Consider the following 23,880-nt stretch of genomic DNA (forward strand, 5'->3'; position numbering starts at 1 on the left):
CCAATAGCATTGTTCTTGTCATTTCTGATCAGTAAAGCAGAGTGAGTATATGGCTTTCTGTCAGAGGTGCTTTCAGTAGTGCTTACAAATTCTACTGAATTATTACATTCAATCTTACTGTTCTCTAATGGACTGCCAACATTTCAAAATAGCTACCCAATAGTTAGAAGTGATTTTCACTGGCCAAATCTGGGAAAACTGAACTTAAATACTGATAGTAATGTACTAAATCTACTCATTAAAATAAGAATCCAAAAATACACACTGATATAAATAAGGAAATATATAAACAAGGGAAAGTTCTTCCTCATGGAACAATGACTAATAGATATAAAAGGAATAACAGTGCTGGAGAATCCTCAAAGGACTAAGACTAGCAGGTGAAACATTTGACAAGGAAGTATATTTACACAGCATCAAAGTATCTTACTACTAATTATTAATTTTAAGGAAAAATAACATAAAGAAACATGGGAGGCTAATACTTCTGTGAGTTCCTGCCAAAAATGCATAACCTGAATCTGATCACAAGGAAACAGGAAAAACCAAACTGGGGGACATCTTATAAAATTACTAGTAGGTATTCTTTTTAAATATCATGGTCAGAAAAGACAGATTTTGAGGGATATTCCTGATTAAAGGAAACTAAAAAGACATGAATAAATGGAACGTAAAGTCCAAGATCAAATTCTGGACTACTGAAAAACTATATACATAAAACAAAATCTACAAAGGATGGCCAGACCAAGGAAACAATATTCATGTCTGTGATACATCCCCTATAAGATGACAGCTACCTGTTTACCAATTCTATAAAGCATCCCCCCTACCTTTCAGCTGTTTTGCCTCTATTAATTATGTTAATAAAGATAAGCATAATGTATAAAAACATAAGTCACTGCTAAGTTGGAAAAACTACAGAATCACTGATTGTGGTATACATATTGGAGATAAATGGAATTCTCTCTTTAACAATTGAGTATCTGACAAAAATGTTCAACTTTTTGAGAATGATCCCAAGAAACACTATAAGGATAAAGGTTAGGCAATGGAAACAATGTGGCACCAAAAGGACTCATCACAATCCTAAATGAATTTAGTATGAAGTCAATACATAAATTTGCATATATTTTCTCAGATATGCTCTATGTGAAACACATAGTTACTAGTGAGTCATAAGAAAAGGGCACAACCTGGGCATGATGGAGCACATTTGTAATCCCAGCAGCTGGGAGGCTGAAGCAGCAAGATCATGAGTTCAAAGCCAGCCTCACCAACAGTGAGGCACTAAGCAACTCAGTGAGACCCTGTCTCTAAATAAAATAAAAAACAGGCTCAGTGGTCAAGTGCCCTCGAGTACCCCAAAATTAAAAAAATTAAAAAAGAAAAGGACAAAGTTTTATCAGAAAGCTTAATTACAATTGTATAGAATTTTAAGAGCTCTTAACTCCTGAAGTCAAACAAATGTAGTAAGTTAGTATGATATGAATACAAGTTATCTTTACCAGAGTCTCTACTATTATCTTCAGATTCCTCCTCTTCGTCGTCATCAGAGTACTTTTTCTTTGGGGTCTTTCTTCGCAAACGCCTACTTTGCCTCATTGGTCGGGAAGGGTGTCGCCTCAATCTACGACTACAGAAATCAGTGTCGCTGTCATCATTAGATGGTGGATCTTCTTCACTTTCATCTGGGTTTTCATCAGATACAACAAATTCATCTTGAGATCTGTCCAGGAAAGCCCAAATAAATTATGATAGTACACTAAGAACTGAGAACACGTTTTTGAGTTCAAATTTTGGTGGGTCCATTGAAACATTAAGTAACATTTATGCAATATATCTGGATAATTTTATCAGTTTCTCTGGAAAACAAAATGTTATCTGTTCTTTTAGGAGGGACTGAGATGATAAAGTGATGCTGATTTTTGTATATAAAATTTCATTGGCCTCTTGGATGTCCTCCGTGTACCTTTAAATTTGGCACATCAAAAGGGAACTCATGGGGTTGGGGTTGTAGCTCAATGATACAGCACTTGCCCAGCACATGTGAGGCACTAAATTTGATCCTCAACATCACATAAAAAAATAAATAAATAAAATTTTAACAGTTCATCTACAACTAAAAAAAAAAGAAAAAAGGGAACTAATTATTTCCCAATCTACTCAGCTTCTGTCTCCCCCAATAATCAAAACAAATACCTGATATTAATCCTAATATTTCCCTTTTAATTTCTCACATCTAAAACATTCAGTGGTTTTTCATCATTTTCAGGACAAAGTCCAAACTTTCATGCATGCCTAACAAAACACCCTTCATCTAGTTATTTTTAATTTTCTAAACACATCTCCAATAGGGCATTCTCTATTTTATTCTTGTATTCTTCCTATCCTGGGACACTAGATATTTCTCAGATATTCCATGATATTTTATGGCTTGCTGCCTGCAACACATAACTTCTTGGAATGCCTTCTTTTCTTATCCTGCTTCTAATCTCAAACTTGTTGATGATCTATCCAAATATTCTGTAAATTTGAGATCAAACTGTACTTTTACTGGGAGGTTTTCTCTGATGTTTTTGGGTTAATCCAACTGTCCTCCTTACATTAATCTATATTTTCCTTATATTTTAGTAGCAGTCATGCAGAATGACTTTTTTGTGTGGGGGCTTTATATGTTTATTGTCTCCATTAACAATCTAAAAGGAGAAACTGCAGTATAGTTTTAATACCTATTCTGCAGAAGCATTTCCAGATTTTCCATACTGGATTACTTGTCCCAACCCCAACCTCTATGTCAAAAGAGGATATTTACTAATTATTTATTTCTCACATTTGACTTGATGACTTCCTCATGGACTTGGTAGCAGAAGGTAGCACAGTGGAACCTCTCAACAAATCCAAGTTCAATTACTGTTAATCAAATATAATTTTGAATATTAAACAAATAACCATAAATCTACTATATATATATATATATATATATATATATATATATATATATATATATTGTTGTAGATGGACACGATACCTTTATTTTATTTATTTTTATGTGGTGCAGAGGATCAAACCTAGTGCCTCATATGTGCTAGGTGAGCGTTCTACCCCTGACCACAACCCAGCCCCATAAACCTAACTTTTAATTTTAATCTAATAAAAACCAAAATTCACGTTCTTCAATCTTCTTTAAATACCCTGAAAACAGAGATAATCTATCTTTGTGAAGAACAAAATCCCCATCACAATGTGGCCAACTCTCACTGCTGGCTAGTCCTTTTTAAGCCAGTCAGAATGATGGGGTCTACGGCAGGCCACTTACCCATCACTGATCTTGAATTCATCTTCACTCTCTTCTTCATCCAGGTTGCTATCACTGTCCAGATCATTTAGTCGCCGGCGTTTCTTTCGTCGAGCAGCAGCTGCCCTCTGGGGTCGTTTATTTTCCTTTCTTTCTTCATCCAAAATAGTAGAGATATCTTTCCCGCGGTGACCTGTGATGGTGGAGATATCTTTTCCTCGGCCAACTCCTAAAGGGGAAGGATAACTATATGTTTATTAAACTTTCCCCTTAATTTGCAGACTGTCCTTATTATGTCTAACAGCTCTTCATTGGATTTCTGCCAACTTCTACTGACAGAGCTTTTATCTGGATAGATTTAATACTCATCCTACTGAACAAAAGTCCACAATGTAGAGAACCTCTTATTTATAATTCATGTACCGTGAAACTCACCTTTTCAGTGTGTAATTAAAAAGTTTTAATATAGTTATAACGTTGTACAATCATCATCTCTAATCAATTCCAGAACATTTTCGTCACCCCATAAAGAAACCTCATACTTAATTAACAGTCATCTAGAAAACTCTTCTTGAAAGCTATCTTTTGAATAAGGCTTGAAGAAAGAGACCAATACATATTTAAAAACACTGTTTGTAGGACAGGAAAAAAAAAGTGGGCTAGGAAATAAATGAAGCACACATTTCTAGAAAAGCTTCTTGACTTCTTTAGTTCCTTTACAAACAACCTATTTATTAATCCTTTCCAGAGTTTTCTTAATAATTAAATGGAAACCACAATGTTCCACATCAGAGCACCAGCAATTGGCTATATGGTACTTTCATAAAGTACCTTCAGATTCCTCTACATTAATGCCATCTTTTAAAGACTATGAAGTTAGTATGCTGATTTTAATAGATGGACCCAGGAATGAAATTTTTTTTTAAAATATCTTTTTTGTTGTTTATTTTTTTCGTTATAGATGGACACAATATCTTTATTTTGTTTATTTATTTTTATGTGGTGTTGAGGATTGAACCTAGTGCTTCACATGCATGAGGCAAGCACTCTGTCACTGAGCTATAATAATCCTAGCCCAGGAGTAAAATTTTTGATGTATGGAGGAACACTAATATTTTGTGGTAGATCATAAAACAAAAATAATTAGTAAGATCTGAGTCTGTCCTCTGACACTGTCCATTTTGTATCTAAGACAGTTAAAATCATTAGTTATAGTGATGCACATTAAGGTGGGGACTAAAAATTATGTTCAATGTCCTAATTTGGGCATTTCAATTAACTTGTTGGCAGTTATATGAAAAATTAAGAATGGTACAACATACCTCCTCCATCAGCCTCTTTGATATCATCTTCTATAGCTTCATCAATTGCTTCATCAAACTCATCAAATCTAAAACATAAAATGATCACATTACAGCCTGTCCTGGTGTTTTAAACTCTTAAAGATCATCTATACTAAATAATTAACTGTTTGTATCCCCACAAGCAGTAAAATCCTACCTACCAAGGTGATAGTATTAGGAAGTGAGGCCCTCATGAACAGGATTAATGTCCTCATAAAACAGGACAGAAAGAATCATCGCCCTTTCCACCATGTGAGGCCACAGTGAGAAGACAGCCATATAAGAGGAAGCAGGTGTTCACCAGACATGCCAGACCTTCTCTAGAGTCTCCTTGCCTTTTCTACCAGGTGAACACACAGCTAACAGGTACCATTTATAAACCCGAAAGTAGGCCCTCACCAGACTCAAAAATCTGCCAGTGCCTTGATCCTGGGCTTTCTATCTTCCAGAACTGTGAGATATAAATTTCTGTTGTTTACAAGCAGTTCAGGTATTTTGTATATTCCAGCACAATTGAACTATAACAGTATCAGAAAACAAAGAACTTTTTTTGCAATGCTGGGTAGATTAAACCCAGGGCCTCACATTGAAGCAAATGTACCTCCACTGCACTAGATCCATAACCCATTAAAAATATATATAAAAGGACCAGATGGTATGTACACATTTTAGATTTTTTTGGAGTATACGGTTTTTATAACCATCAACTCTGTCAATGTAACACAGAAGCGATTACAGACAGTATGTTACATAAATAAATATGGATGTGCTCCAATTAAAATTTATATATACTGGTTTTTATATGTATATAATATTTATGGAATTTTTTGTTCTTTTTTTCAACCATTTACAAATATAAACATAATTTATAGGTCATAGGCTTACAAAAATCTAGCAGTAAGCTGGATTTGACTTCTAGGCCCACCCCCAGTAAAACAAATCATATGTTAAGTAAATTGAACAAATTATTTCACAAAAAATGTTAAATAGGCTTAATTATTATTATTATTGAAAAGTAGATCATTATTATTGTTATTACTTAAGTTCCCATACAGCTGATTAAAATTGTAGAACTAACTTAATGTACTTGTTCTTGAAGGGTTGTCCTCCGGTTTAAAGGAAAGGACCAAGACTAAATGTTCCCTGGATTTCCTCCTTTCATTTTAGGGATCAGGTAACCAATAAGATGAAGTGACTTGTCCAAAACCATGATAAATATAGTAATTACTGGCTAGCCACATGAATCTATTTCAGTTAAATTTTAAAATTCTGTTCCTCATTAAGCTTATTTTAAGTACTCAACCATTACATATGGCTTACTGCTTGCCATACTGGACATGAAGGAAATATAACATTTCTATCATCACAGTAAATTCCAACAATAAGTTCTATTGGAGAGGGTAAGGATTAAAGGCACCTAGTAGATTAATAACAATATCAAGACTAAAAGCTAAATATTTTGCCTCTGAGTTGCAAATACATATACACAAAAATACCCAGATTTTTCAAGGGATTCACAAGTTTCAAGTTAGCTTCTACAACAATATGATTTTTAATGTCTGTGTATTGTCTAATCATATAAATACATAATAATTACAGTTAAAAACAGTTTATTTCCAATTTTTTTTCAGTTAGCATGCTCTGAAAAACATTACTGTAGCTGTAGCTTGGTTTTTCCTTAAGATAAATTCTGAGAACTGGGAACAATATTACACGCCTATAATCCTGGCAACTCAGGAGGCTGAGGCAGGAAGATCCTAAGTTCCAGGTCATCTTTGGCAATTTACTGAGACCCTGTCTCAAAATAGAAAATTAAAAACATCTGGGGATTTAGCTCAATGGTAAAGTGCCCTGGATTCAATCACAGTACTACAAAAAGACAAATTTTAAGAAAGTAAAAAAATCTACATATCCATCTATTGAGCTAATTAACAGATACAGATAAAGCTAGATGCAAAGTTAACCAAAATTAGTATTTGTCAAGGATATACAGAGGTTATAAAGTGGCATGACAATCTACTTTAAGTAACGTCTGCTTTCTTACTGAGAAACTGTTTTCTTTTTTTTTTTTTTTTTTTGACAATGGCTTTTAGTTATTTTATTTTTTGAGAAACTGTTTTCTAAAGCCATCAGAAACTTCAGACATTTGAGATGATACCACTAAGAATGAAATATCTAATTCTTATCTGGAGGATCCAAGTCATTTTTAAAATTAATAAGGAGTCTTGCTATACAACCTAGAGGCAGGATTTCAGATAATGGGTTTCTATGTATCTGCCTAAACTTCACTGATTCCAAGGCAACAGGATTCATGTAATCCATGTCTGAAACTGACCCCCTTTAGTGTCTTCCTTTACTCTATTATAATTGCTTCTTTTAAATTTCATCTAACCACCACCCTTTTTCAGACGCCTATAACTATCTTTTCCCCTGTATGGTTAGAGACCCCTATGATGCCATTGTGAAATTTTGTTGGACCGTACATTTCTTCCCGGTATTCTAACTAAGATAATGTAATTGGTGTTAATGGCACACAAATTGTTTTAATAACAACAATGAAGAGAATTTAAGTTATTTTCCTGTTCTAATTATTATTTTTTAAAATATGGAACACTTCATGAATTTACATGTCCTCTTTGCACAAGAGTCATGGTGATCTTCTCTGTATCATTTCAGTTTTAGTTTATATGCTGCCAAAGCAAGCATTTCCTGTTCTAATTTTAATTTGACTACTGTATGACCAAATATTTTTTTCATGTTTACTGGTCATGTTGCAGAGTACTCATTTGGGTTCTTTGCCTCCCCCAAACACCCCACCCCAGTACTAGGGATGAAGCAGTCAGGATTTATTTACTACAGAGCTACATTCCCATCTTGTTAAAAATATATATTTTTTTAAAATTCTGAAATACGGTCTCACTAAGTTGCAAATGCTGGTCTAAAAATTTCAATCCTCCTGTCTCAGCCTCCAAAGCCACTGGGATTATAGACATGCACTGTCACATACTGCTATTCCTTTGCCCAATCTAAATGCTAGTTTGTTCATCTTTTCTTACTGATTTGTAAAATTTTTGTGTATTAAAATTGTACCTCCTTTGGAACATGTTGTAATTCCCTTTTTTTGCAGTACTGTGGATTGAATCCAGGGCCTTGCACATGCTAGGCAAGTACTCTACCACTGAGCTACATTCCTGGCTCTGCAATTACTTCTATCAAACTGTACTTCCTTTTCAGCGTTTGCGCATATATATATATTTAAAGTTTTTGGTTTGTTTAGTTGTAGTTGGACACAATACTTTTATTTTATTTACTTATTTTTGGTGGTGCTGAGGACTAAACACAGCGCCTTGCGCATGCTAGGCGAGCACTCTACTGCTGAGCCACAACCCCATCCACTATTTTTTTTTTAAGTTTTGAGAAAGGAAAACTGACATCACATCTCTACTATATTCCTTGCATTTTGTTAAATTCATAAACCACTCCTTTTAAAGTCTAACTCCATGTTTGTCTGTATGTGCAATTGTCTGAGATTGTCTTATTTTAAAAATATTTATGTAATCAAATATCCTTTCCATTATTGTTTCTGCCTTTTGTGGTATAATTTCAAAGCTGTTTTTACACTAGGGTGTAAGTAAGCCTTTTTAAAATTATTTTCAAGAACTAGGTAGGGTATGAAAAATGCATCACGTAGTACATTCTATGCTAAAACACATAGTTTACCATAAGGTCCTATATTGCCAAGATAAGGCAACAAAGACCAAAGAGCAATGGAATACTTAAAGATATATGGTCATTAAGTGCCAGAGTGAGGACTCTACTCTTAGTCTTCTGATCCTCAATCCAGTGCTTCCTCTAGGTAATTTTGATGTGTCATACTCTTTGTTAGAAGCAATAAGAATCAGATAAACAATTATTAAATTATAGTAAGCAGTGATGAAATTCTAATAAAACAAATCTCTGCTTGATGTCCCAAAACACTGTTTGGTATTTCAGAGGCCACAATGGTAGTGAGGCATAATGATGCATGCTTTTAATCCCAGCAACTCAGGAGGCTGAGGCAGGAGGACTGAAAGTTCAAAGCCAGCCTCGGCAACTATACAACTTAGCAAGTCCTTGTCTCATAATAAAAAATAAAAGGGCTGAGAATATGGCTCAGTGGTTAAGTGCCCATGGGTTCAGTCTCTGATACCAAAAAAGGGGAGAAGAGAAAGAAAGGTATATAGCAACTTAAATATAATTTATCTATTATTTGAGTGAGGCAATGTGATTTAGTGGAAAGAATATTAGAGAGAAAACAAGAAAACAATCAAAAGATAGGGTTCAGGGCTGGGGTTGTGGCTCAATGGTAGAGCACTTGCCTAATATGTGTGAGGCCCTGAGTTTGATTCTCAACACCATATATAAATGCATTGTGTCCACCTACAACTATCTATCTATATATTTATATATCTATATATTTTTTAATATATATTTTTTAAAGATACAGAAAAACAATGGAAAAACCTTTCTGGTATCTTTGGTAGCAAAAGATAAACCAGATTATATTATTTTTCTTCCCTTCTCTTTTTTGTTGTTTTGCTTCTGTTTTATTAGCAGGGATTAAACCCAGGGGTGCTCAACCACTGAGCTACATCCTCAGCCTTCTTTTTTTTTAAATTTTGAGACAAGGCCTCACTAAGTTGCTGAGGCTGGCGTTGAACTTGCAATCCTCCTTCCTCAGCCACCCAAGTAGTTGAAGTTACAGGCGAGTGCCTCTGCACCTGGTTATATTAATAATAATAATATTAACTGTGTATTTATAACACTATGTGTAGGAGACACAAGAATGTGTAAAATAGAAAAGGATGCAAACAGTGTAATGAGGGAGAGAAAATTTTTAAATAATTTTAATCACACAAAATAGAATTACAAATGTTTTTAAATAAAGAACTGGTTGCTACAAGGGGGAGATTTGTTTTAAGAAAAGGTTAGTAAGGTAAAAATGGAGGGAAATAAGAGGCAGAATAAACAACGAGCAAAAAGGGACTAGAAGATGATACTGTAATGAATGCACAAGAGGTTAAGGAAAATGTTGATAGGATGGAGGACGAATGAAAGTTGAGATAAAACTATGCCAAGACTTCTAGATCTAAAGCTTTAATCTTCATCCCAAGAGCTATAAATATCCAATAAAGCATGTTAGGGAGAAGAGGAAGACATGAGTATATTTATGTTTGGAAAATATCACACTATATACTACAAAATTCTGTGACTCTAAAGATGGGAGGTAAGAAATAAATACATGGCCTTCAGTCTCCACAGGTCCAGCTCCTGTAGTTTCCACCAGTCATAGATCAAAATTATCTGGATAAAAAAATTGTGCCTGTATTGAAATATATGGACTCTTTCCCCTGTAATCATTCCCTAAAGGATACAGTAAAACAATAACTTATATGTATTCAGTATTTGGGTTTTTGATTGTTTTATGAGATGGGGTCTCTCTAACATTGCCCAGCCTGGTCCTAAATCTTGGGCTCACGTGATTCTCCCACCTCAGCCTCCCCAGTAGCTGGGACTACAAGCGTGTGCTACCATGCCTGCTTGTGTAAGCCATCTAGAGATGATTTAACATATATGGGAAGATGTGCACAGGTTACATACAAATACTATATTTTAACACATGGGATTGAGGATCTGTGGGTTAAGGTATCTTTAGAGGGTCCTGGAAAATTTCTTTTTTTTCTTTTTTTTATTATGGTGCTTGAAATGAAACAGAAATTCACACATGCTAGGCAACCGCTATACTGAGCTACATCGTTAGCCCAGGGTTCCTGAAATCAATACCCAGTGCATATACAATTGCTAATAATCATTGTGATAAAAAAAGCATATGCTTCTGGGTCATGTTATTATTATAATTACCAATATAATTATAAAAACATTTTATGGCCTTTTCCTACAACCAATTCCATATATTGCATACCTGTAACTTATACACTTCCGTGTTCTTGTTGACCTCCTTTCAAGCAAATTTGCTTTTGATTTTTTTGAATCTTTTTTCTTTTCTTCTTGATCTTCAGAAAAATCTGGCTCCTTTCAAAATATAAGAATACAGGTAAAACAGAACAAAATCCCTTGGGATTAGCAGTGTTGTAATCTCCATCTAGGTGACACATGTGAAAGGTCTGAAAAAATTTGACATTATCCTGCCCAAAATGAATATAAACAGCAACATTAATTGTATAGGCATAAAAAGGAATACTAGTGGTGAAAGGATGAAAATCTTCTGTATGAAAATACTTCTACTTTTTTTAGTTTATAATTGCCTGTTTTAAAACTATCAGGATGAAATTTTTCCACTGGTACAGTCTTTTAACCAATTAAATTTGACACACAGAAAACACTCAATAGGAATATATGCTGAATGAATAAAGTAATTGATTTAAAAGAAAGGGGTGATGCTGAAAGAAAATAACTTCACAGTCTGTGATTTAATTAATTAAGTCTGAATGAAACTGCTTATCAAATTAGTAAAGGCTCTTCATTTCAAAAGAGAAACCATATTCCATCTACTCAGCAAGAGATACTCTTCTTCATTATACATTATTAAATACAAAGTGATAAACCTTCAAAGAAACCGAATTGCAACAATATAAATTAAAGTGTTCAATAATGCTAAAAAGCAGGAAATTAAAAACCCAATCACCCTGAACTGTTCTTCAGTTACTTTACATAAATAACATGAAAACATATACAAAAATTATCTGATTTGGGTAAAAACAATGGAACATAAAACCCCAAGCAATGAACATCTAATTTAGCTTTGATAAATCACATTTTTGGGTTATCTGCACATATTTTTATTTCAATCACGATCATAGGTAATTTATTTAGGGTTTTAAATTTAATTTTTAGATATATATATATATATATATATATATATATATATATATACACACACACACATATATGTATATATATATGTATATATTATATATTTAAAACTAGCCCCATTACAAAAATGAGTTAAATTTTAGAACAATTAAGCCCATATCTCCTTTGAAAATACTGTAAGCAAGAAACTTACTTGTGGAGGAATGATGTTTTCAATACTGATACCCACGTACACCAAGCGTTCTTTCCTTTAAGTAAAAAACACAATATAAGATTTGTGGAAAAAATTATGAAAATATTGCTAATGCAGACAATAAAATTAGAATTCCATGATAGGTAGAGGCTATATCACAGACATGTTTATTATTAATACAACTTCCGAAAGGGATAAAAACTATACTTTTAGAACTGACTTATACTTGTTTTTGTGGTATGAGGTGTTTTTGTTTTTTTTTTAAATTTGTTCTAATTAGTTGTACATGACAGAAGAATGCATTTTGACACATCATACACAAATGGAGTATAACTTCTCATTCATATGGTTGTATATGACGGAGTTCATATAATCATATATGCACATAGGATAATAATGTCTGATTCATTCTATCATTCCTACACCTATGCCCCCTTTCCTCCTTACACTCGCCTGTTTCATCTAAAATACCACAATTCTCTGCCCCCTTATTGTGAATTAGCGTCTGTATATCAGATAAAACATCCAGCTTTTGGTTCTGAGGGATTGGCTTATTTTGCTTAGGATAATATTCTCCAGTTCCATCCATTTAATGACAAATGCCATAATTTCATTCTTCTTTGAGGGTAAATAATATTCCATGTGATACCACAGTTTCTTTAAGCATTCATTTGTTGAAGGGCACCTAGGTTGGTTCCATAATTTAGCTATTGTGAATTGAGCTGCTATAAACATTGATGTGGCTGTTCACTGTAGTATGCCGATTTTATGTAGAATTGACTTATTCTATTGAAATAAACCTTATAACTGAAATAGAAAAGGAAGCTTTGTCAAGAGTCACGCTGTGACCTGATATCATTAAAAAAGAATTGTGTATAAGAAAACCATATCAAGGTCCCAGTGAATGACACTAATACCACTCAATTCTTGCTATAGAAAAGAGAAAGAGCAATACAGACATAGGCTCTACATTCTGCAGTGCCACAATAGAAGATACCTTTGGAGCCATAATATGAGGATATGAAGCACTAATGACATCTCCACAGTTTTATTTCCAACAAATCTTTGTTGATTTTAATTCAACAAATATTACATTACAAACAGCTATATATAACAGGTGCATTCTCTGGTTCTCCCTAAAGTTAATCCAGTTCAATAAGGATAGCTGAATTCTGATATGCCAGGGTGTATTAGTGAACTAAAACAGTAACCATTCTTCCTCTCTTGTAATCTCTCTTCTGAAAGGAAGTTAATGCATCTGCTTGTCTGGGTCCTTTAGCTTTTATGCTCTAGAAACCCTTGACCCTGTTAATAGGAATCTCAGAGACAGGTCATGAAGCTATTAAATAAAAACTGTCATGTTATGAAAATGATAAAATGATTTTAATAAAAAGCCTGATAAAAACACAATTAAGTAGTAACTAGGAAAGACAAGAATAGTACTAACTGGACTAAACAGGGAATATTTTATGACTTGAACTATCTCTGTTATTAAATATATGTGACATATTACCAGTCGTTACAATAACCATGTTTATTGAAATACCAGTTCTCTCCTTTATGGGTCAAAATTTCTGCTTTAACTTGGCCCCATCTCTCTGAAGAAAATTTATTTATTGATTGATATACAGATTTATTAATTTTGTGGTACTGGGAATTGAACCCTAGGTCTCACATATGCTAGACAAATACTGAGCTATATCCCCAGCCCAAGTTTTAAACTTTTATTTGAGCTGAGGACAAGCTAAGTTGCTCTGACTGGTTTCAAATTGTGATCCTCCTGCCTCAGCCTCCCAAGTAGTTGGGATTATGGATTGGCAACACTTTTCCACGCCCTAAAAAAATATCTGTTCACACTCATTGTATTTGATCAAGATTTGTGTCAGGCTTGGGAATCCTTAGGTAAATAACAGTTCCTGCAATCATTTTGTACTCTAAATCCAACAATTCTTTTATTTCAGTAGAACTCTATCCACTGTCCATTACTCTCTTTATGTCCTTACTTTCCTCTTGACCTGGCATACACTCCCTGTTCCATTATTAAAAATCCTCCTTTGGGATCAAGAACTCAAAGCTAGCCTCAGCAAAAGTGAAGCGCTAGCAACTCCGTGAGACCCTGTCTCTAAATAAAATACAAAATAGGGCTGGGGATGTGGCTCAGTGGTTGAGCGCCTCTGAGTTCAATCCCGATACTACTCCCTCCTGCCAAATACTCCTTTGCATACACTTTCAAATTCCTTGTCTCTTTCTATCTTTCCCTTTTGTTAAATTACATGGAAAATTCCAACCCTGATTAAATTCAACTCTCTGTTAGCAAACTACTAGTAATAATAATCTGGAAACACAGAGATGTCTGAATTCCAAATAATACCAAGCTCTGGAAGAGACCATTATAAAATAGAGTAGATTTCACAGAGCATCACAACTCCATATCTCCGATAGTTAGAAAGCTAGTCAGTAAATATTCATTGACATGTCCCTCTTTTCCACTAGACTATAGAGCCCATTAAGGTAGAGATTACATTATACCCTTCATGGTGAATATACTGCATGGCATGAAGTAGATACCCAATAAATAAAATCCAACAATATTTTATAATTGAAGCAGCATATCCTATTGTATATAAGGCCTTTGTCAAAACAATCTTCACCAGACTTTTGCATGTATAAATAGCATAAGCATTACAGACTTCCAAAGAATAAGCAGATTTAATCTGAGTATCAGACAGAACTCTTAGTGGTTTATATTCTTGCTTTTAGAAAGAAGACATTCTCTTCTAAGCCCTTAATGGGCAAGCTTCAGGACGTGGGAAAATTGTTCATTTCTAGAAGGACAGGCAGATTTCAGAAAGATTGAGACCAATAAAATATAAGTTACTATTTAATTTGAAGAATTTTTAGATTTTTCTAAGTAAAAAAAAAAAAAAAACAGAAGAAACTGCACATCAAAATATATCTAATAATTTTATGCAGAATTATTTTTCATTTTTGAAAATGTCCTTAGAAAATGTTATAAATATTTGAAAAACAAGTTGTTTATACAAATAACTCTTGGTTTCTAAATTCAAAGATATTTAGACAACTAAATTTAAAAAGTTAAACACTATCTCTAAATCAGTTTTGGAGATTAACTTGCCTTTAAATGAAGTAGCATCCTCTATGACCTGGACAGCTCAAATTGAATTGTGAAAAAAAAAAAAAACTAAAGTTAATGTTGTGGAGGCTGAAATTTATTAAATTTCACTTTGGATTATAGAATTAGCTAATTTAAGGCAAACTAAAATTTGAAAAGCAGACAATGAGTCAAAGGACATAAGTTTAAGAGGTAAAAAATTAAAATACTAAGACCAATCAAAGGGCACTGTTTAGATATTCTCATCCTATATGAGTAAACAAATGGGCACTGAGTCCTATAAATTAATCCTTTGAATGTATCTCCAACATGTCTACCTTACTATCCCCTAGTACAGGCCTCATAGGCTCTCATAAACTCTCTCTGCAGCACCCAAACTCTAATTTCAACTTCTGTTACCAGAGCATTTTTTTCTTGTTTAGTCAGAAATATACCTTTATTATCATATTTCATAATCTAAAAGCTTCTTTTAAAATTCTGGTAACAGAATATTTCAACTTCTGCACAACTGACTGGCCCTGCAGAATACTGGAAAACAGTTTCTAAGCAACCTGAACTTTATAGATAAGAATCTGTAATTTAGTTTGGAAAGAAAGAAAAAACAGTTCAAATCAATATTTCTCCACTGTAAGACAAATAAAAAAATTCAATTTATTCTTCAGTTATACTTTGAACATGTTTTCCTAGAAACTTTGGTGACTTCTTCAAAAAAGCAACTGCCTCAAGTATAAGGTAACTTCCCAGGGAGATAAGAAAGAGATCTTAAAATAGGACATAAAAGAGACATGGCACACAGCTTAAGCCTTGGCATGTAAGTAGAGTATCCCTCTGAATAAGCCATCTCCCATATTTCAATAGTAAATTATGTCTTGATGTAAGTATAACATACATAACACATTTCCTTGTATGGGGATCAGACTTTAGCTCAAACTTAAAAGCAAAAATTTTAGCCAGGCGGAGTGGCACACTTCTGTAATACCAGCAGCTTACTTAGGAGGCGGAGGCAGGAGGATCACAGGTATATATATATATTTACTTTTTAGTTTTAGGTGGACACAATATCTTTATTTTATCTTTATGTGGTGTTGAGGATCGAACCCAGTGCCTCGCGAATGCTAGGCAAGTGTGCTACCGCTTGAGCCACATCCCCAGCCCTGGATCACAGGTTTAAAACCAGTCTCAGCAACTTAATGAGGCCCTAAGCAACTTAGTGAGACCCTGTATATAAATAAAAAATACAAAGGGGCTTAGGGATGTGGCTCAGTGATTAGGTGCTCCTGAGTTGAATCCCAGGTACAAAAAAAATTTTTTTAAATATGATAAATCTCAAATTATTTGTCTCATGTAATGTATATAGATTATGAAATTATGGTGCTTTCTGAAGTTCACTGAATACCACTGTCAAAGAGAGATGCCATGTCCTCTTAGCATGTTAAAGGAACATTAAAATTATTAGCTACTTTAAATGAAACAAAAATCTGGGTACAGTTCTTGTCTTTGCATACACATTATGGGACAAAGAACATGCACTATAACTAGCAAGTCATTTTTTAGTATGGAAAAGCTAAAGTGCAACCATGGTCCAAGCATCAATATTAGATAACTTTGGAGGAAATTAAGTGTCCAAATAAACGATACTACAATGTTTGCCTAAACAGTGATATTCACAGCAGTATTTTTTCCCCACTTAATAGCTACCTACATACCAGACGAAATTGTGTACCCCATAAGCCAAAGGTCAAAGTGAACACTCAAAAAATCAACATTGCCGTTATCACAAGTTTAAAATACTTAAAATGAGGAGTAACAGTTTTCAGTTTATTGGCATTTTAAGTAACTGCTTTATTACTTACTCTTTTTTTTTTTGGTGCTGGGGATTGAACCCAGGGCCTTGTACATGTGAGGCAAGCACTCTACCAACTAAGCTATATACACAGCCCCTATTACCTACTTTTAATATACTGCTAATCCAATGCTTACTGCAATACCAATCATAATTCTACTATTGTTAATTAGATTATGGTTTTAATGTTTTAAAATAAGAGAATTCAATTTACAAACCTATATAGTTTTAAACCAATAGTTTTAATCACCTACCACAAACACACACTTTCTCTATGTAGATTTAAAAATAAATTATTAACATAGCTGACATATACATTTTGCATGTGCTTTATATATACGTGTATATATTTGTGCACATAATTGCTCTTGTTTCCAGAACGATGTCAGCACTTGAAAACTCTGCATAAGACCTGATGGCATTGAAAAACTTATGGGAAAAAAATATGGAAATTCATTCTAGAAGAAAATTTTAAAGGAAGAGATTCTCAAAAAAAAAATAGTTTTTTGTGGAAACAAAAGCTATAGATTCTGGATCCTATATGCATTATTTAGTTCAGAAATTATGTTAGAATACACTGTACAGGAGAACCCCAGATACTTGGTTAAAAGGTAAGAAAGTATATTTTAGTCATCAAAGGGCAAAGCAGCAGGAGGCAAAAGGAGCCACTGGCTGGAAAACTTAAGCCAGCAAAAAGAAAGTCATGCCCACAGTTAATAGACAGCAAGCTGCTGATACTACCAGGGGAGGGGGTCTTAAGGCTGCAATGCTTCCAAGATGGTCCCAGTACATGTGCCATGTACTGTCATGCCAAGTGCTCAGAGGCTGCACCAATGATGGGTGCTGATCAAAAGAGTTTTACCACCCTCCAAAATGATACCACAGAAATAGCTATTAGGACAGAGGCTGGCAGCATGGTCAAAGGGTGCAGATTACTCAGCTAAAGAAGACTGCACAGATATGCCGAAAATTTGAATAAACATGCATCTATGGACATAAAAAACCTGAATCAAACTAACAAACTGAAAAGCAATCTGTCAAATGAAAACGGAAATCTGACTGAACAAGTCCCTTATGCAACCTAAAGAGTAAAATCTTGACCAGTAGAAAACTCCAGGGAAACAGAAATCTTACTTTGTTGGCTTTCAAATTAATTGAGAAGAAGGTTAGACACAAACAAAAAAATCTTTACTTCACTGCTGTTAACAGAACTTTTCCATTCCTTGCCTCACATTTTAGAAGGCAGTGGGCACAGATGAAATTTCTTCTAGTGTTTGACATCTTATGAGGCCTCAGGCCTGAACATTAATGACCAATGCACAATGGGTCCAGGTGCCAGGACTACTGAAGACTGGGTCAATTATTTCAGCAGCTGGAGCTTTGTTTTACTAAAACTTTAAGATAAGACTGTTCCTTCTCAGTGTTCTTTTTGTAATTTGTTTATTGCTTTTAAAAGGATGTTATAATAAAATTTTGGCTGAGATTCCCCTTTGTTAAATTCTGGTTAATTTAGGTGCTTATGTGCATCACGATCTTTGCTTTTCCAATGTCTTACTGTGTGATGTGCCCAAAAGGACAGAATCACTGGTCCCTGAAACAACATTCCCCAAAGGCAAGAGATGATGGTCTTGAGCCACCCCCCTTTTAGATGATGTTCACTATCATTGTTGGGTTTCTTTTTAAGCCATTTGGGGCCTGATGTTGTCTTTCTGGCTAAGCCTCAGAAACTCCCCTTTCTTGGGCAGTCTACATGCTGGTCCTGTCGTCCTTGATGGAAATGGGTTTTGAGATCAGGGTGGCTACACACAGAATGTGGGTACCCTTGGGTTAGGCATTAGGATTTCTTATTTGAAGAGAGATCTGTAAGCATATGCTCACTGATGTCACAGCTTTGGCCTGAGGACTGCTGGCTTTGGTAGTACTCTAACTGATTTCCCACTAGTTCTACCCACTGCAACAGATTCTTAAGTAAAGTCCTGGAGCTGAGCTTTCCCTTGAACCTCCTTTTCAGCTGCTGCTTCTTCTTCCTTCCTAAGAAGCTCCTCCTCTGCTTCTGTCAGGCGATGCCTCAGTGCAGTGACCATAGCCACATCCACTTATCTGTTCAGGGCCCTCTCCCATCTCTGAACTTTCTGCTTTTTCTGAATCTGCTGCATGGACTTACAAAAGTTCAGCAGTTTTCTGGGCCAACTCTTTGGTGAGTTTATCGATTCTCTTTTTCTTTCTTTCTTTCTTTCTTGCTCTTTCTCCTATCCACAGCCTCGATGACTCAATTGAATTTTTCTCTGACATGTGCCTCAAAAGAGGCTTTTGTGTCTGAGGTGAGAAGTCCAGGACTCGACTGTGGCCCATCCAGTGAGTCTGCACCTATCCACAACAGCACAGGTCTGCATGTTTGACACTGGCCTCCCTGCTACCACCTCAAACAGCTTTCAATCCTTCGAGTATTCATGTGAAATGCTATATAAGTTAACATAGCTTGGTTTCTGTTTTATCAATTGCCGTGGCTCTTCAATTTTCCCTGTTTCAGGAGTTTGGAGGAAGTGAGTAGTAGTTCCATGGTAAGAAGTTGCATTTTGTCAGAAGTGGTCTTTCTTCCTAACTGTGACTAAATTCCAGATGGGCCCTCAAGGACAACAAACTTCTGAATATGGTATGGTCTCCACACCTCGGGTAGCAGAATGTCAGGCACACAACATTTTCAAAGGACATATGTGCTCTCTGTCTTTTGCTATGCAAAGCCCTACACCATCTCAGGACTCTGCCAGAAAGAAGGCCATTCTTACTCCAGAAAGACTGACTCCAGATATTTCTTCTCAACTTTAGGCCTCCAGAACCATGAGCCCAAATAAATATTTTTTTAAGTTAAAAAAAAAAATAAAACACTTTTCTAATGCATTACTCTAAAAGTCCCAACTTCTTGCTAATGTTGCCTCAAACACAGGCGCTAATGCTGCGGGAACCAAGCAATTTTTAGCAGAGCTGTAAATCAGGCTGAACTGGGGCCCACTCCCAAACCCTGTACACCCCAGCAAAAGGACAAGCAGTGTCCAGGGTGGAGCATGGTGCAGGCCAGCCAGTGAGGTAGCGCATCCAGAGGCAGGAGGTGGGTCCTGGGCCCTGGCCTGCCACTCTGCCAGTGCTGTCCTACCAGAGCATTTTCTGAAATAAATAACCACATACCATCTTTGATGGTTCCCCCACTGTCTATAAAGAATACTTCAAAGTCCCTACCCAGGAATGTAAGGCTGTTTGCAATTTGGACTTACTCTGCTTTAAGAGGTATATCTCCCCTACCACTCTCCTACCCTGACTTCTACTTTGTCTTTACTCATGTTTTGTACTCACGGCTTTGGAATACCTCTTCTTTATGTGTTCAACTATATAATCCCAATTTATCTTCCAAGGCTTTCCCTGATAACTCCAACTCCTAAGATTACTAAATTGCTCCTCCACAATGTTCTTATATTATTTTGAATATATCTTGATTTTTCTATTTTAGTGTATTTATACATTATTTATTTAATGATTCATACATCTGTATTTTCTGATATGATTTGAATTCCATGTAAACAAGAGCTGTCTTACCTTTTCTCTTCAGTTCAGTACACAATAGGTGCAAATGAATTATATACCTACTGTTTTGATTCTAAACATTCTTTTAAATATTAGATCATGTTCAGTCTTACTTCCTCCAAGAAACTTTCTCTCACTGCTTTGGACCTCAGTATAGTGGCATAATGAAAATGGAGTCATCTCTTTTATATTCAGTACATGGTTCAACCATTAAATGTTAATTATTTGGCATTGCTAATTAAGTGTTACTTGCCCACCCAAAGAGATGCACATGAGTAACTAAGTGATAGGGAAGTTCTTGTAATTTTCTTATGTTCACTATAATACTTGGGCTAATATTTATTCATGGTGGGTTCTGAGACATACTCTACATAAGGGATTGGCAAACTTTTCTATGAAATGACAGACAACGCATTTCAAAGTTGGAGAGTCATTAGATCTTTACTGCAATTTATAACTGCTTTTGTAGAACAAAAGCAGATACAGACAAACTTTATTTTGTGGACAAAGAAATGTGAATGTCATTTAATTTTCATGTGTCATAAATATGATTTAATTTTTAATTTTTTTCCCAACCATGTAAAAACATAAAAATCATTCTTGATAGGTAATACCAAAACAAGAAGCAGGACAGATTTGACCCACAGGTCACAGTTTGCCAATCTCTGCTCTAGATAGATGCATTCATCTATACTATAAGACAATTCAGTTGTCAAATACCCAAGAAAAACATTAATGCATTTATCGAAATACCTTCGTTCAGCACGCTCCTTCTTCTTTAAGGCAACATCCAAATCTTGCAACTGTTCCTCTAATTTTTCACATAACAGTTTCTGAAAGAGCAAAATATACATATTTTTCTTCTTGGGATTGAATGCAGGGCCTTATGAATGCTAGGCAAGTACTTTACCACTGAGCTACAACCCCATCCTCTTAAAGAAAACAAAAAACAATTTATTTTTTAAAAACAACAAACTTCTGGGCTGAGGTTGTGGCTCAGTGGTAAAGAGCTTGCCTAGTATGTGTGAAAAAGCACTGGGTTCAATTCTCAACACCTCATAAAAATAAAAAATAAAAAAATAACTAACTTGCCCAGGCTGGACTCAAATTTATGAACTCCTGCCCCAACCTCCTAAACAGCTGGGATTACAGGCATGAGCCACCTCAACTGACTCTGTCATTTTTCACATTCTTTTTCTCCCAGTACTGAGGATTAAACCCAGGGCCTCACACATGCCAAGTAAGAGCTCTATCACTGAATTACATCCCTAGCCCAATAATTGCCACTTTTAACATCTTTCCACAATCATTTGCCATATCATGTTAAACTCATGGGTATTGTGTAATAAGAACTGATTAAAGGCCATATAGTTAAGGAATACTGAAGCTTTCCTTGTGTTTATTAAATAGGTGCTTCAGCATCCACTGAAATTAAGATAAGCGTAGTATTTTGATGTGAAGCTCACAATACAAAAACACCTAGCTTTGCCAAGAAAATACATTCTATGCCTACCCTGGTAAAAGTGGCCAATATTTAAAATATCATTTGGTTCAAAACTATGTAAAACAATGATTATAATTAAAAGAAAAAGATCATAAGACATTTTTAGGGAGATTATATATACAGTAAAATATAACAGTGCCAATAACAATTTTTTAAAAAAGAATTGGGAAAAACGTGAAACAATGTTACATGGTTGCTAAGTCAAAACAGATCATGGAAAATGTAAATGATAAAGCTACACTAAGCCAAAGAAGTCCACTTCACTGAGAAATGCATAAAGTCCATCATTTCAAAAGCAAGAGACTGGGTTTATAAGGCAAAATACCCAATTGGTACGGTGGCACAGAAATATCCTGTTCTTCCGTTAAAAAAAAAAAATCACCTAAATCAAGGTCAAAGAAAAAGAAAATCTGTTTTTCCCAATTCTGATAATTTAATCTATAAAACTATTGACAAAAACAAGGTAGGCAGGAGTGGAAAACAAGGATGAAAGATAAGGAATAAACTATAGAAAGAAACTTATTTCCTCCCTAAATCTAAATTTGGTATTCTCTGTGATTGTAACAAATGTAAGAAAAAATAAATGATAAATTTATAAAAAAATTGGTGGGCTTCTGAGAATGGCATTGGAAAAGAGTAAAAGGAAGACCTAAGAGATATTAATAAAAGGTAGGCATCTTGGGACTGGGGCTGTAGCTCAGTGGTAAAGTGCTTGCCTCACATGTGTGAGGCACTGGGTTTGATCCTCAACACCACAAAAAATAAATAAAGATACTGTGTGTTCATCTACAACTAAATAAATATTTGAAAAAAAAAAGGTAGGCATCTAAATAAGAAGTAAACAACAAGTATAAATGTCTATGAAAATGGAAGATGTTCAGTGGCAGTTAAAAAATATCATTAATTTGAAACATAAAGCCAAGGGCTGGAGATATGGAGATGGGCTGGGTCATACATGTTGGCAAGGGGGGCAGAACCATTCTCCATCAGGGATGATCATCAAAGGAGGGCGGAGGCAGGCCGTGTGGTATCCACTGTCACAAGAATCACATAGAAGAATCTGAAATAAACCATATTAATGTCAACCTAACTGACTAAATTCAATGACTCTTAAGATAATGACAATTCAATATTTATTAGTACTTATTACAAAGTGCTCTTTATTTGCATAAATCTAATAAATGAAAAAATCTTATAATTAGTAGGAGTCTGAAAATTGGGTATCTGACAATTAGGGATGATGCCACTTTTTAAAAAAACTTAAAACAACACCTCCCCCGAAACACTAAAAAAAAAAAAAAAAAGGTAAAGTACAAAATTTAGTGAAAAATAACAAGTCCTTTCTGAACTAGAGTTACAATCATTTTAAAGTGATTTATCATTGCATAAGGGCAATGATAACATTCCTTATAACAAAGTTTTAAAGCTCAAGTATCATAAACTACTGTTAAAACATATAGAACGAAAGATTTCCATTTTAAATGCATCTCAATTACATATACGCAACAAACTCATGGTTTCTTTTTCCATGTAAATTCAAATAAGCAAAGGACAGGAATATTTAGATCCATCATGTTTAAATACAAAGGCTAATAATAATTAGTCTTACAGCTGATTTTTTTTTTTTTGCTTTTTAAATATAGATGATCAACTCTCTAAACTTAACATGGTACACTCATGAATATTTAACTTTTTAAATAACTTTATGGATTTATGGAAGAGTTACCAAAATATTAGTTTTCCCATATATCTTCATCATGGTTTAAAGTTTTACCTAACTATGGGATATCAACCAAAACTAAAAAATTAACACCACTACAATACCAGATTTCACCAGATTTTTCTGATTCTGAATCCAAGTTTCTACATTGTCTCCTTACTCTCCTCTGATGTGCAACAGTTACTCAGCCTTTCTTTTCCATGACTTTGACAGTTTTGAAAGATACTAATTCAAATAATTTGTAGATTGTCCCTGAATTTGTGTTTGTTTAATATTTTCTAATGATCACACTGGGGTTATGGGTTTTCAAGAATGCCACAGAGGTATATCCTTTTACACAGTCCATGAATACAATATGATTTATTATTGGTGATATTAACATTGATCATTTAGTTTTAGT

General features: G+C 34.7%; 1 protein-coding gene, 1 non-coding gene and 1 pseudogene across 3 annotated transcripts in view; all 3 read right to left on the reverse strand.

The window, feature by feature from the left end:
* Rsf1 (remodeling and spacing factor 1) overlaps positions 1-23,880 on the reverse strand; it is a 173,547-nt gene that overhangs the window by 10,878 nt on the left and 138,789 nt on the right. The window contains exons 8-14 of one of the 2 annotated variants that reach the window (XM_046442057.2): positions 22,716-22,820; positions 21,010-21,089; positions 11,705-11,759; positions 10,601-10,710; positions 4,618-4,685; positions 3,317-3,524; positions 1,506-1,726 (exon numbers count right to left, since the gene is read on the reverse strand). In XM_046442057.2, the coding sequence (XP_046298013.1) occupies positions 1,506-1,726; positions 3,317-3,524; positions 4,618-4,685; positions 10,601-10,710; positions 11,705-11,759; positions 21,010-21,089; positions 22,716-22,820 (847 nt within the window). The remainder of the gene's footprint in view (positions 1-1,505; positions 1,727-3,316; positions 3,525-4,617; positions 4,686-10,600; positions 10,711-11,704; positions 11,760-21,009; positions 21,090-22,715; positions 22,821-23,880) is intronic. The other variant, XM_046442058.2, reaches the window with a different exon arrangement.
* LOC124091272 (U6 spliceosomal RNA) lies at positions 7,238-7,344 on the reverse strand. The gene has a single exon (XR_006851317.1). It is a non-coding gene; the product is annotated as a U6 spliceosomal RNA (small nuclear RNA).
* Positions 11,781-21,000, reverse strand: LOC124091087 (protein ZNF365-like; annotated as a pseudogene).

The sequence above is a fragment of the Marmota monax genome, unplaced genomic scaffold (assembly GCF_021218885.2).
Source record: "Marmota monax isolate L192 unplaced genomic scaffold, Marmota_monax_Labrador192_F-V1.1 WCK01_AAM20220418_F8-fsc00068, whole genome shotgun sequence".
In the NCBI taxonomy this organism is placed as follows: Eukaryota; Metazoa; Chordata; class Mammalia; order Rodentia; family Sciuridae; genus Marmota; species Marmota monax.